The 12,222-nt window shown below is 37.7% G+C and overlaps 1 protein-coding gene across 2 annotated transcripts; it reads right to left on the bottom strand.

Annotated features, from left to right (window-relative positions):
* Positions 1–3,852: 3,852 nt before the first annotated feature.
* On the bottom strand, positions 3,853–11,123 carry LOC122660086 (pto-interacting protein 1). Of its 2 annotated transcripts, none has more exons than XM_043855258.1 (8): positions 11,072–11,123; positions 7,943–8,049; positions 6,841–7,091; positions 6,624–6,750; positions 5,767–6,040; positions 4,720–4,852; positions 4,508–4,594; positions 3,853–4,170 (listed from the first exon to the last, which is right to left on the bottom strand). In XM_043855258.1, exons 2-8 carry the CDS (start codon positions 8,025–8,027, stop codon positions 4,039–4,041), a joined length of 1,089 nt encoding a protein of 362 aa, XP_043711193.1. In that variant the 5' UTR covers positions 8,028–8,049; positions 11,072–11,123; the 3' UTR covers positions 3,853–4,038. The 2 variants fall into 2 exon arrangements, with proteins under 2 accessions (XP_043711193.1, XP_043711194.1); XM_043855259.1 differs by lacking the exon at positions 11,072–11,123 and adding an exon at positions 10,036–10,090 and having other exon boundaries at positions 7,943–8,053.
* Between the last annotated feature and the right edge of the window lie 1,099 nt (positions 11,124–12,222).

Below are 12,222 nucleotides of genomic sequence, written 5' to 3'. Positions count from 1 at the left end.
GAGAAAAAAATCCTCTGCAAATACAATGGTTGCTGGTGTTAGTTGATTCCGTACTAGGTTACCATGCAATGTGGCTCAGAATCACTGTTTCAAAAATTGGAATTGGATCAGTCGAATCAGCTGATTCGGATTGGAATCAGCTACGGCATTATTCTGACCAATTCGACACGGCCGAATAATGGATCAAACCCCCAAAATCGCTGAGTTCTTGGATTTGAGGGTCGATTCTTTTTGGAGCCAATGACCAATTGGATCCCCATTTTCATGTTTGATTCCATGTTTTAAATTCTTGCTTAGATCGGCTTGGCACAATTGGGAAGTCAAGCAAGTCATTGCCTTCCCTGGAGTACCAAAGCACCAACAGAATTTGCCTGAGAGGTTTGGCTATTCCAGATTATGAAGTAAGGGAATAGGCTATGCCAACACACAACAAGAAATGGAATTTTGTATTGCTTGATGGCGCAAGTTCTTCACCAAAGGTTGAAAACCTGGAATAGGGCATGGGTTTGGCCTACATGAATCATATTAGATCGAAATCAATCATAAGGTTCAAGTAAGCAGAATCGCTGCCTTGTTGATTTCGATTCCAATTCAACTAGAGTCGGCGTAACCTTAGAAATCCAGTACAAATGGCGGATTTCCGATTTTGAGATCTCAAATATTGCAATTAAAAATTTTTTTATTTCGATCTTTTTTTTTTAAATATTAAAAAATCAATGAAACGTACCTCTTGTAAATTGTAACTAGATATCAAATTTTTGAATCAAAATATCTAAAGAGAATTAGAAATCAAGGGAAGATTGAAGATTCTCATGGGCAAAAGGATTTTTTGCGTGGATTATATTTGGTTGGTCTAATTAAGCCATGAAAAGGTAATGTGACAACTCTGACAAGGCATGATTTGGATTGCCCGTATGTTGAATGTCATAGTCAAATTTTGATCATGTTTTATTTGTGGGGCACTTTCAACTGTATTTTTTAGACATTTATTTTTGTGTACCAAAAAGAAAGAGAACCTTTCCCATACAATCGTTTAGGGAAGAATCTCCTTCGTGGGCACACTTTTAGTTTTCCTTGGTGGGAGAACAGCATGGAAAATTTGATCTTAAGATACCTAAAGAATGGTTTGAATAGGTCAACTTAAATTTCAGCATCAAATTTCACCATTTATCCTTCCATCTGATGTCATAGCGTCCCATGTATGTCCATATTCCAACCTGGAACATGAAAACTATTTACTCCAAAACTGAATTTGGTCCAAGCCTTCGCTAGGTCATTTCTAAAGATAACCTCATATATAATCCGTCATTGTAGCTCAAGCGGAAAGCGATCCATAGCAACTGACAGATCAAATGAATATAAGTGTCGGATTGAGGACAGTCTTCGCAATGGTCTGGTTTGATTGTACGTTCCATCCATAGAAATGAGATGTAGAACGGACATACACCAATCATGAGCTGGCCGCAATTGAGCTTGCAACAAAGGGTAGGAATGGCGAATACTCGCTCCTTCCCAGCTCTTTCAAGCTTGAAACTCAATCAACCAAACGGATACCATTTTGTGAGTGTTCAAGATCACAATCCCGATAGCCTTTAAGAGAAGCAGATGTTCTCTGCAGCACTAATTAAGGCTAAAACAAAATTATGGGTTTCGAAAATAACCTAGTAGCGTCCCTTTTCAATTCCCGCATCGTGATTCCTCCGTAGACCAGTCTATTATATACGTATTAACAACCCCCAATCCGTACTATAAAGAAAGGGACTTTATTTTTAGTGTAATTACTATTGCCTTTCCCTAATAGGGGGGATGGAGGAGGTAGTGGCGTTTCAAGCCTTTCCTCCTCTTTCATCTCTAATCCCTTTATTCCCCAGGACAAAGGTTTGTTTGTTGGGGTTCCCTTGCTCTGCTTCTCCAAGGGTAAACTATCAGAAAAGGTGTGATCTAACATAAGCAACGATGCTCTACAAAAGACCACTTACTCAAGCACCCTAGGAGGAAACCTTAAAAAGCTTCTCGGGTTCAGGTAGTAAGTAGCATGCTGCCCCCAAACCTTTCCCTCAGCTTTTATGCAAGTTTCAGCTCTCCAACCCAAGCTATTCCGTTCTTGAGAGGGTTTCTCTAGCTGGCATTATTTAAGTCTTAGATAAAGGAAGTTGATCTTTAACCAGCGATTTGCACGTCAACGGAACAAAGAAAGGTAGGATGAAGACTTCTAAACTGATTACCGAATTCTATCAGACGAAAGGAGAAATAACATTAGATATGGATGCCCGGGTATTTACATTAAATATTCCACATTAGTAGTCGATTGAAAGATAGGAAATGCTTATTTAATAGCAAACCTGCAAGAGGAGGAAGGAAGTCTACCAACTAATATTTCAAAACAAATATATATATATATACTGACTTCAAGAAACAAAGCAAGGTCAGCATATATCCCAAAAGAGGCAAATGTCGAGGAATGGAAGCAAGAGCATTGGAGATAGCGTGTCAAACCAACTACTTCCTTCTAGTCTCATGGAAAGCTCCTTCTGTACGTGTACGGGAAAGCTGCTTTCTAGTGCGCATTTATGTAATATAGTAAGGAATTTTTTCTTTTCTTTTTTTTCCAACTGTAACTACAAAAATAAGCTAGCCAACTGAACGGATAAAGGCAAGAGCTAGGCCGAGTCGAACAATCATCACAATGACGTTACGAATGTAACTCACTTTTTTTATTCAAATTCAATGGTGAAAGCAATGGTAGGTAAGCCACAGCTCACCATGATTTGAGTTAAAAAACAAGTCTTATGGTGAGATAAGAGGACTTTTCCTCCGTCAGTAGAATTATTCGACCCATGAGCAGATCAATGTGGCATTAACCGAACCGCATGCTCTCAAAGATGAATTTTGGAAAGCAGAAGTCATTTTCTCTGGGAGTTATTGATGGGAAAAGTGGGTTTTGTTCTTCTGAGACTTCTTCCATCCATCTTGAATCTGGTTTCAGTCCCGTCTTCCTACAATCATCAGGTGTTTGAAAGAATTTTTTCCACAATGAAGAGGGGTTGGAAGAAGGCAAACTGTGGTTTTATTCCAGATTTTGCACATTGTGTCTTCCTCAAAGCCTCTAAAGGTAAGAATTCTTAGAGGCGAAGAACAGCAGTTAAGCTTCGTTTTGAGGATTTTGCCTCTGTTATTCATCCTTTCTTCAGTAAATGGATGGTCAGCTGCCATACAATTACAATTCTACATTGGTTCCCCACCCCCCCAGGATTTGCTGTGATGTAATCTTAATAGTCTTCCTCATTATTCCTATTTGTGATTGCGGGCTCAAGCATTTCACCAGTTTACCTCAAAAGCTAAAGCCCCACTTGGTTGCAAGGGAAATGTAAATATATTCCTAGAAAATAAAAAAAAATGTCACAGAAAAATTACTTTTTATATTTAGTTGCAAGAAACACTGATTACAGGAAATACAATTATTTCCCTTCACTTCCATTTCCCCACTTCCCCTCTAACCGAATGGAGCTAATGTAATTGGCCTTTTGGTATAGAAGTACTTTATACCCGCATATCTTTACCAATGGGACTGGTATTCATACCTAATTCCTTTCTTGCATCCACTAATGATGAGTTTATATGTCTCTCTTTTTTTTCTTTTTTTAATTTCACTTCTTTTCTTTTCTTGTTATGTAACTCAGAACACAAACCATTGTGACATGAAGTTTTAAACCCAAAAAAAATATAAACTATCTCACAATTATACTTTTAATCGTAAATATGAACAGAGATAATTTGTGAACAGTGCTCTGTTAACATCAATTTAATCAACCCCTCCACACACTCCCCCCCCCCCCACCCCAACAGAAACCAAAAAAAAAACAACAATCTGTACACTACAGCCTTCCATCACTTCTTCAATTCATCACTGGACACAATTTAAATACATTACAGTTCAAAATCAATGATGTATTTTTTTTTTTTTAAATGATGGTATACAATCTACAGCCACATTGTGAATGCCATATTTCAATAAGAGTAACAAGAGACACAGGAAATTCACAAGCCTGGGGCTTCTCCAGGAGGACCAGCCCGAGCATTTAACAAAGGCTGGAGAGCTTTGACTACAATACTCATGTTTGGCCGAAAATCAGCTTCGTATTGCACACACAGAGCAGCCACAGCAGCCATCTGTATCCAGTATAAGATTGTATCAGGACATGCCAAGTAAAAATTTTGTTCTCAGACAGTCAAAGCTGCATATCCAATCAAAATACAGTTTGTTCGTTCTTGCGAAATCTGGACATGAATATTCTCCAGACAGTGATACAAAAGTTAATGACCTGCCTTACCAACTCCAGATAGAGTGATATAAATGTTAAAGATCTATCTTACCAAAAAAGAGATTCCAGGTACCTAGACTCCCCTACGGGTAAGTCCCATATGGAATCCACTGTATCTTATTCTTCAAGTTAAAACAAACAAAAAATTAAAAAACATAAATGATGATTGAAAGCACAAGAACTACCTTGGCAACTGCCTTTGGAGGGTAGTCCCCCCCTAGTCTTGTGTCAACACACTGCCTCACCTTGTCTTCACTAAGTCTTGGGGTCGCCTGATGTATTTCAAATTCCAGTAATCAGTACAAAGAAAGAAATTCATTTTGACATGAAAAAAGTTAAGAAATATCATGCAAATACCCTCTAATAATTCTAGACAGAAAGGAAAATGAATTTGTACCCATGTCACCAGACTCTGTTGCCCCCGTGGTAATGTATGATCAACGGGTTTACGCCCAGTCAAGAGCTCCAAAAGGACAACGCCAAAACTGTAAACATCACTCTTTGAACTCAACTGTCCAGTCATTGCATATCTGCCACCCAAAATCACAAAAACTAGTGTCAACTATACTGTGGTACAGTATTCATAGTAACTAGTATTCATGAATTCTTCAACGGCAACTCTATAAATGTTAGTTACCAATTATTAGGGTCTCATTTGCACCTCATAATAAAGTTGTTTCAAGAAATATAATGTGAACCATCAGGGTGGACCATAAGGATCATCTATCAATCACATAGCAACCAGCATGGCTCATGTGCTCCATGTACCCTTCAGCTTATGCAAATGTCCCCCACAGTCCTACCCATAATTTTTAAAATCAGACCAGACTGACAGTCAAACTGGACCACAATCACCCCCCTTCTCAGTTCAGTCCAGACATAGAAACACCTTGACAGAAAACCGGAATCAAACCAAGCAATGGATACTTCTATTGTATAATGATGCACTATCTTTTATTTATTTCATTTTTTTCCACTTTTTTTAAACCATGGTTTGACAGGTCTAAATATGTCAGAACCAGAATTGAGCAGACTTTCATGCCCAGTTCAGTTTTAAAAAGCATGATCCTACCTTTCAATCAATTCAAAGTTTTCGGTTTCCCTGGATTACCCACCACTGGCCTTACTGTGACAGAACAGAACTTGATAACTGACATATTCATTGGCTAAGTTTTGGTTAGTTCATAAGTGGAACACTGAAATGGCAACAAATGATTGCACATAAAAGATGCTTCTCTATGGTTGACAGTCTTTATCTTCAAATTTAACCCAAAATATCTCCTAGATTGAAACTACCGGGTGTGAATCCCACTCTTTGCAGATTGTGCATGCTGCTCTACAGCTGGAGACCAACCTTATAGCCTCTGATAAGTACCTACATTTATTGTGGGAACAAGATATCAGCAATTTAGCACCTATTCCAAGGAGTCCAGAAGGAACTCACTCTGGGGCATGATAACCAAAAGTTCCAAGAACACGAGTGGAATGAAGACGTGCTGCCATGTCTGGAGCTTGATTTGACAAATCAAAATCAGCAATCTTAGCAACATCATCATCAAATAGTAAAACATTGCTGGACTTAATGTCTCGATGGATAATGTGAGGCTGAGCCTTTTCATGCAAGTATTCAAGTCCTTTCGCAGCCCCCACAGCAATTTTTACTCGTTGTGCCCATGATAGAACAGGACCTGGTTGTGCACCTTTGACACCTTTCCGTCCTACATCAAAAAATCACATATAGCAGTACTTTCATCAACAATTTTCATATTATTTCAAAAGCAATATAAAAAGCATTAACATCATCAAGCAAATGAATAGTTCTTGCTTCTCACAAAAGCGAAACTCTGTGATAATGAACTGAAAAAATTAGAGAACAGGAACACATTTCAAATACATTTGTCTTTGAATTCCAAACAGCTTCCATTAACATTTTATCCTCTTCATGAAAAATCTTCAGGAAAGGGCCCATAATTTATGAGGTCATTACTCCAACCAAATAAGGAGGCCTCTTAACTTGTTTATTCATGAAATTAGGGATATTTTGTAACCACATCGCTCACATCAAAGAATGCATGCCCAAACTATTTCTAAAATTAAAAATGTGAATGCCCTCCAGACAAAATCTTTCTAGACTCTACATCACTAAGCTTGATGTATGGACACAGTTTCAGCCTTGCATCAGGCTAACAGTTCATAGAAGTTCTGAAACAACTATTAAATGTAAACAGTGGAGGCAGTTATGCTTCATAAACTTAACACCATTTAGAAAAAATCAATATTGTGGAACATAATTTTACATACCATGAAGAATATCATGAAGTGATCCCATTGTTGCAAACTCATATGCAAGGACACGAAGATTTCCATCAACACAATAACCAACCAACTCAACAACATTTTCATGTTTGAGCCTTGACACCATGGAAACCTACAAGGCAATACATAAACTGATATAAAAGACTGAATGATAAGCATGCATATAATGAAGTCACAAAGAGCATTTGTTCAGAACCCCGACCTGAGCTAAAAATTCTTGGTCAGGTTGCTTACTGGCATCTAGCTTTTTGATGGCTGCAGCATTCCCATTTTGTAGAACTCCATGATATACTCTACCATATGATCCCTCTCCGATTAAAGATTCTGTCCCGAAGTTATCTGTAACTTCCTTCAGTTCATCTACTGGAATGGCAGGGACAGCAATAGGCTGAACTTTCACAGTCTGAGCACCCTTGGGTACTGCTTCTGTGGCATTATAATTTCCATTATTGCCTGCAATCAAGAAAAACTTCTTCTCAGTTTTCTATTGACAAGATTAGATGCACAAGCAGAAGAGAGGAAATAACGGATAGAAAGAAAAATCTAAAGAGCAAGATAGCATATAAATGTAATGTTGTCTAAGAGAAGAACTCCATAAGATGAGCACGTACTGAAATAAGTTTCAGATAACAGAAAATCTAATGGTAGGAAGAAGTTTTGGATAATTCATTTTTCATACAGATCCATTTTTTTTAAATCTACATTCAAGATTAGTAATCAAGAACCTTCTATCAACAGGATAAAAGAGAATCATGATCATATTAGAAATAGATCCATAATACTTAACAAAAAACATGAATCCAGAATTATCTGTTCAATTCTACCAAAAAAAAGAATTATCTGTTCAAAGTGATATATAACCAAGTGAACAACAAAGATGAAAGAAACAAATATCAACACAAACAAATATAAGATAAAGTACTAAACCTACGGGATAGAACATTGAGTTTGTATTTGCGGTCTTCATGTAATTATGAGAAAGTAAAACAGTCAATGCAACTTCCACTCAAATTGAACCAGAAGGCAAAAGTAGAAACAACATCATTATTCTTTTTAGGGGAGAGGTTTTCTGGTCGGCAGACCAAAAAAGGGAGAGTAATGATGACAGCAGGATGTGACCTGATGGGTATGTTGGGAACTGCGTTCAAAAGGGGAGCACATTTATACCTTCTCTATGGTGGATGGCTCCAGACCACAGAGTGAGTTTTCTGGTTGGCAGACCAAAAAAACTTTTCTCCTTCATTTTATTACAAAAAATATTTTTTTTATTAAAAAAAAAAGTAGTACCTGAGTTACTGAATTACCTGCTGAATTATTTGGCATGAAAGGGCCTCCACTATCAGCAGGTCTATGCATATCATCATTATCACAACAGCTGAAGCAGCTCATAATTCTTTTTCCTCTTAACCCCCTGTCTGATCCAACAATTTTGTTGTTGATTAGTAAAATAAGTTCATTAAAAACATTATTATAAGTGTAAATATAGTGACATAAATTTCACAGAGAAGTTACACTCTCAAGTTCTCAAAAAGCCAATAAACTTGGTAAAACGAAGATGATAGAGTAAGATACATGTGTTGACATTTATTGAAATTAATGGCTTCATTTAGATTTAAATAGCCAATTTATTTAAGCTTGCTCTGAATATTGACATGTGTTTTATATGTAAGATCAAGAATTGATGACAACGTTGTGCGCTTTTCTAGTGAGAAATTTGGGGGTCTTCCAATCGATGACAATGCTGTTAGTGAATTCGAAACCTGTCTTAACTATATTAATGTCTCTGATCTTCGTTGGACGGGTTTCAAATTCACTTGGTCCAACCGTAGGTCTTCAAGTTTCAGAATTGCCTGCAAACTTGATAGGGTCCTTGTAAATGACAGTTGGCACTCCTACTTCCCAGCTTCTCAACCTAATTTTGAGCCTCCGGGTATCTCGGACCATAGCCCTGCTGTTGTCACTATTGGTCCTTATATCTCTTCTGGTCCCAAACCTTTTAAATTTTTCGATACATGGACCAATCATAGCGACTTCCTCCCTTTGTTCACCAAAGCTTGGTTAGACACTATTCATGAAAAGAGCTGTCCTCTTAAATTTTTGCTCAAAAGTTAGAAAATGTCACGCTTGCTCTTAAGGCCTGGAACAAGAGCACCTTTGGCCACATCTCTGTTGCTATTGAAGATTACAAGAATGTTCCTTCTACCATCCAAGCTAATCTTCAGTCTTATCCTTTGGCGCCTAGTTCAGCTATTGAGAAAAGAACTGTCTCCTTCAGATTAGGTGCTCTACTCAAACAAGAAGAAAACTTATTCGAGCCAGAAATCTAGAATCAATTGGCTTACTCCTGGGGACTCCAACACAGCAATATTTTCATAAATCTGTGCAGGCTAGGCAGAGTTTTAATTCCGTCCTTAGGCTGAGAAATCCTGATGATTCCTTTATCTCTGACCCTAAGGAGATTAAAGCAGTTTCTGTCTCACATTTTTCTAGGCATTTTAATCCAGCCGCTCTGAGTCAGATCAGCCCCCATCCCGGAGGAGTTAACCTTTAAGAGGGTCCCCCTTGACCATCAAAGGATTCTTTCCTCTATTCCTTCTGAGGAGGAGATTCTGTGACCTATTAAATCACCATAAGATTCAGAAAGCCCCAGGTCCTAATGGCTTTAGTTACGGCTTTTTCATTGCAGTATGGGACATTATGAAAGATAATCTTATCCTTGCATCCTTAGCTTTTTCCATGGTTCGAAATATATTTGGATAGTGTCCTTAGAAAGTGTTGTCCTCATCATAGAACTATTCTTCCCTTCCAGAGAGAATGGAGGTGGGTTTTGAAAAATTTTAGTGGTAAGTCAGTCTGTGATCATATTGGCAAACTTGCATTTGCCACCGTGATTCATCATATTTGATGTGAAATGAACATAAGAAGATTGACCCCCTCATCGCGTACTATTGAGTAACTATGGGAAGTTATCACTTTTGAGATCAGAAATAGGCTCCTTCCAATTAAAAGTGTGAGCCCTGATACTTCAAGGAATGGGCATCTTGCCTCTTCATGGGACCTTCCGCTTATTCCCCCCCCCTAATTTTTTATGTATCAACTTTTATATAGTTGTTTCCTTCCTACACCAATTTCGATGTATCATCCTTTTGATTATTGTTTCTTCCCTCCCTGGCTTTTGGTGTATCATCTTTATAGATGTTTAATTCCTGTTTATTGGAGTCCCACCCTTGGTTAGCCAGTTTGGATTTGCTTGTATTCTTCTCTTTTCCTTAATATATTTTCCACTCACCCAAAAATAAAAGGGGTTAAGAATTGATTGTTCACGCTAAATCTTAGTGATTTATATCCAAGGAATCCAATAATTATTCAATTTAAGCACTAAAAATGGAATACCTACTTATTTAGTCATCAGCCTCTCTGTAGATTTTATCATGCATATCACGCATGGTGTCTAGTTTTCCTAACCACGACAAAGGAAATGGTTTTCAGAGCCACTTCAACCAATGAGACATAAAGGGAGAGAAATTATGGAGCATGATTCTAAAAACAAAAAAGATGTTGGGAAACCAAGAAACAACATACACAAAAAACAAGCATGAAGAAGAAATGCTAATGTGGCCTAAATAAGTGGCATGGCTACTAGAAAGGGACAAGAACCTACAGGCAGAAAAAGTAGAACAAAGGGGTTCAGACATGAAAAAAGGAGGCAAATGATTTACCAATGACAAATTAAAGGGGTTGAGAGAACAGAGGTAACACTAATACTACAACTAATTTGGTTGAAGTAGTGAGAGAAGACGTGAGTCATTGTGATTAAAAACAAGATATGGCACGTAATAAGAAGCTCGCTTTGATTGTAATAACCAGTCCAACATAAGCAAGCAAATTACATGTTAAACACGGAAGACTGCAACAAAATGTGTTTGGAACAACAGTTTAGGACGGGGCTAATAATCACAGAAATCGATTAAAGACTCAAAGATGTACAGTTAGGTTTCGAAACCAATAAGCAGATTAACAATACGTGCTTCAGTAAAAACTGTTCGATTCACGCACACCAGCATAAACCAAAACGATCGCAATTTCAAGCAGTGCAAAAGCAACACCAAGGGAAAGATTAAATTTTAAAACACCACCACCATCATGCAAAAGCTGCTATTAAAAAGAAAAACCGCAAACTCTATTAGTAATATATCATCTTTCATAAGTGTTAAAGTAATCAGAAAAAAAGAATATAAACTAATTAAACTGTAATGATTCGAACTAATTCAGCGCACAGAGGTGGATCTAATAAAATTCTCTCGAAGATTTAACAGTCTCTTACAGCAGGAAAACAGCAAGAACAGTTTTTTAAAGGAAAACAACCGATTTAAAGTTGAAATTTCATGGATAACAAAGCAACAACAAGGGAAATTCTAGGGCAAATATCTCACCTTCGCTGTAGCGATTACTGTGGCTTGCTTAGTTTCAAACGACTATAGAGACCGACAGAGAGAGAGAGAGAGAGAGAGAGCGCTTTCTTGTACTTGAGCCTTGGAGAGAGAGTCTATGAGAGACAGGTAGAGAAGAGAGCGAGAGTTGGAAGTGTGAAAGGATCTGAAGCCGGGTACAGCGGCACAGGATAAAGAAAACTGGGTGCGTAGGATTAGAGCATGCAGCGCGAGACTGGATTATTGGACACTGTATCGTATAGACTATATACAGTAAGACGGAAGTGATGAACGGTGTGGGGTCTGCCACTTTATTTCAGCTTCCCCATGATTTATGCCGTTGATTTTTGAATCTTTTTTACTCAATAAATAGATGAATTGTTTTTTATTTGTTTTTTCCTGCTTCGGTTTGTCTGCGTTTATTTGATTTCACGGGACCACCGTATTTACACCACGTGGCAATACTGTCCTGATGATTATTATTCATCCCTTCTGTACTTACAATTCTACCCTTGTCAACTTTCTTCACCCGTCTACTTGGGACAAAAAATCCCCACGACACTGGAGGCATGGCTTGAGCTATCGGTGTGATTTAGCTAGTTGCCAAATATCGTATCGGTGACACAGTACAAAATATAGACAAAGGGTAAAACAGTCAAAATTTTTATTTTTAAAGAAAATGGGTGAATTTATCTAATATAGCAAATCCATGTCGATGCCGTATCGTACACTAAAATCATGATTTGAGGGGAAGGAACCCACGTGGCCTTTCACATATTTGTATCTCTATTGATATATATCGATATCATCAGTATCTGATATCAATATTTTTTTATTTTTTTTTTGGTAGAAATCTGATATCAATATTAATATACCTATATCGTGATGATCGCAGGAATTTTTGAACCAGATCTTAAATTAAGTTGGTGGATATATTATGTTTTGGTGAATGGTCAAAGCATTCTAATAGATACAGGTAGCTATGGCACATAGGATGTACAGGAGGCGGAGCTGAAGGCTTTTTGGAAGGGGTGGCATGCAGCAAGCCGGGCAGGAGTAGCGTTTACTGAGATATGGTTAACAAACAAGACAGTTTTTAATATGCTTACCTTCAAGTCCTCTATCTCTTGGAACCTTTTACCTATCTTTCTTCA

The sequence above is a fragment of the Telopea speciosissima genome, chromosome 4 (genome assembly GCF_018873765.1).
Source record: "Telopea speciosissima isolate NSW1024214 ecotype Mountain lineage chromosome 4, Tspe_v1, whole genome shotgun sequence".
Classification (NCBI taxonomy): domain Eukaryota; kingdom Viridiplantae; phylum Streptophyta; class Magnoliopsida; order Proteales; family Proteaceae; genus Telopea; species Telopea speciosissima.
The sequence above is the reverse complement of the archived record's forward strand: the minus strand, read 5'-3'. Positions and strand labels throughout refer to the sequence as shown.

What these genes read in the sequence shown, in the direction of transcription:
- LOC122660086 (XM_043855258.1), bottom strand. Translation starts at nt 8,027, where the DNA reads ATGAGCTGCTTCAGCTGTTGTGATAATGATGATATGCATAGACCTGCT. An exon ending in ACTTCATGATATTCTTCATG is followed by an intron (nt 6,041 to 6,623) that starts GTATGTAAAATT and finishes TTTTTGATGTAG; the next exon opens with GACGGAAAGGTGTCAAAGGT. An exon ending in CTCCAAAGGCAGTTGCCAAG is followed by an intron (nt 4,171 to 4,507) that starts GTAGTTCTTGTG and finishes TACTGGATACAG; the next exon opens with ATGGCTGCTGTGGCTGCTCT.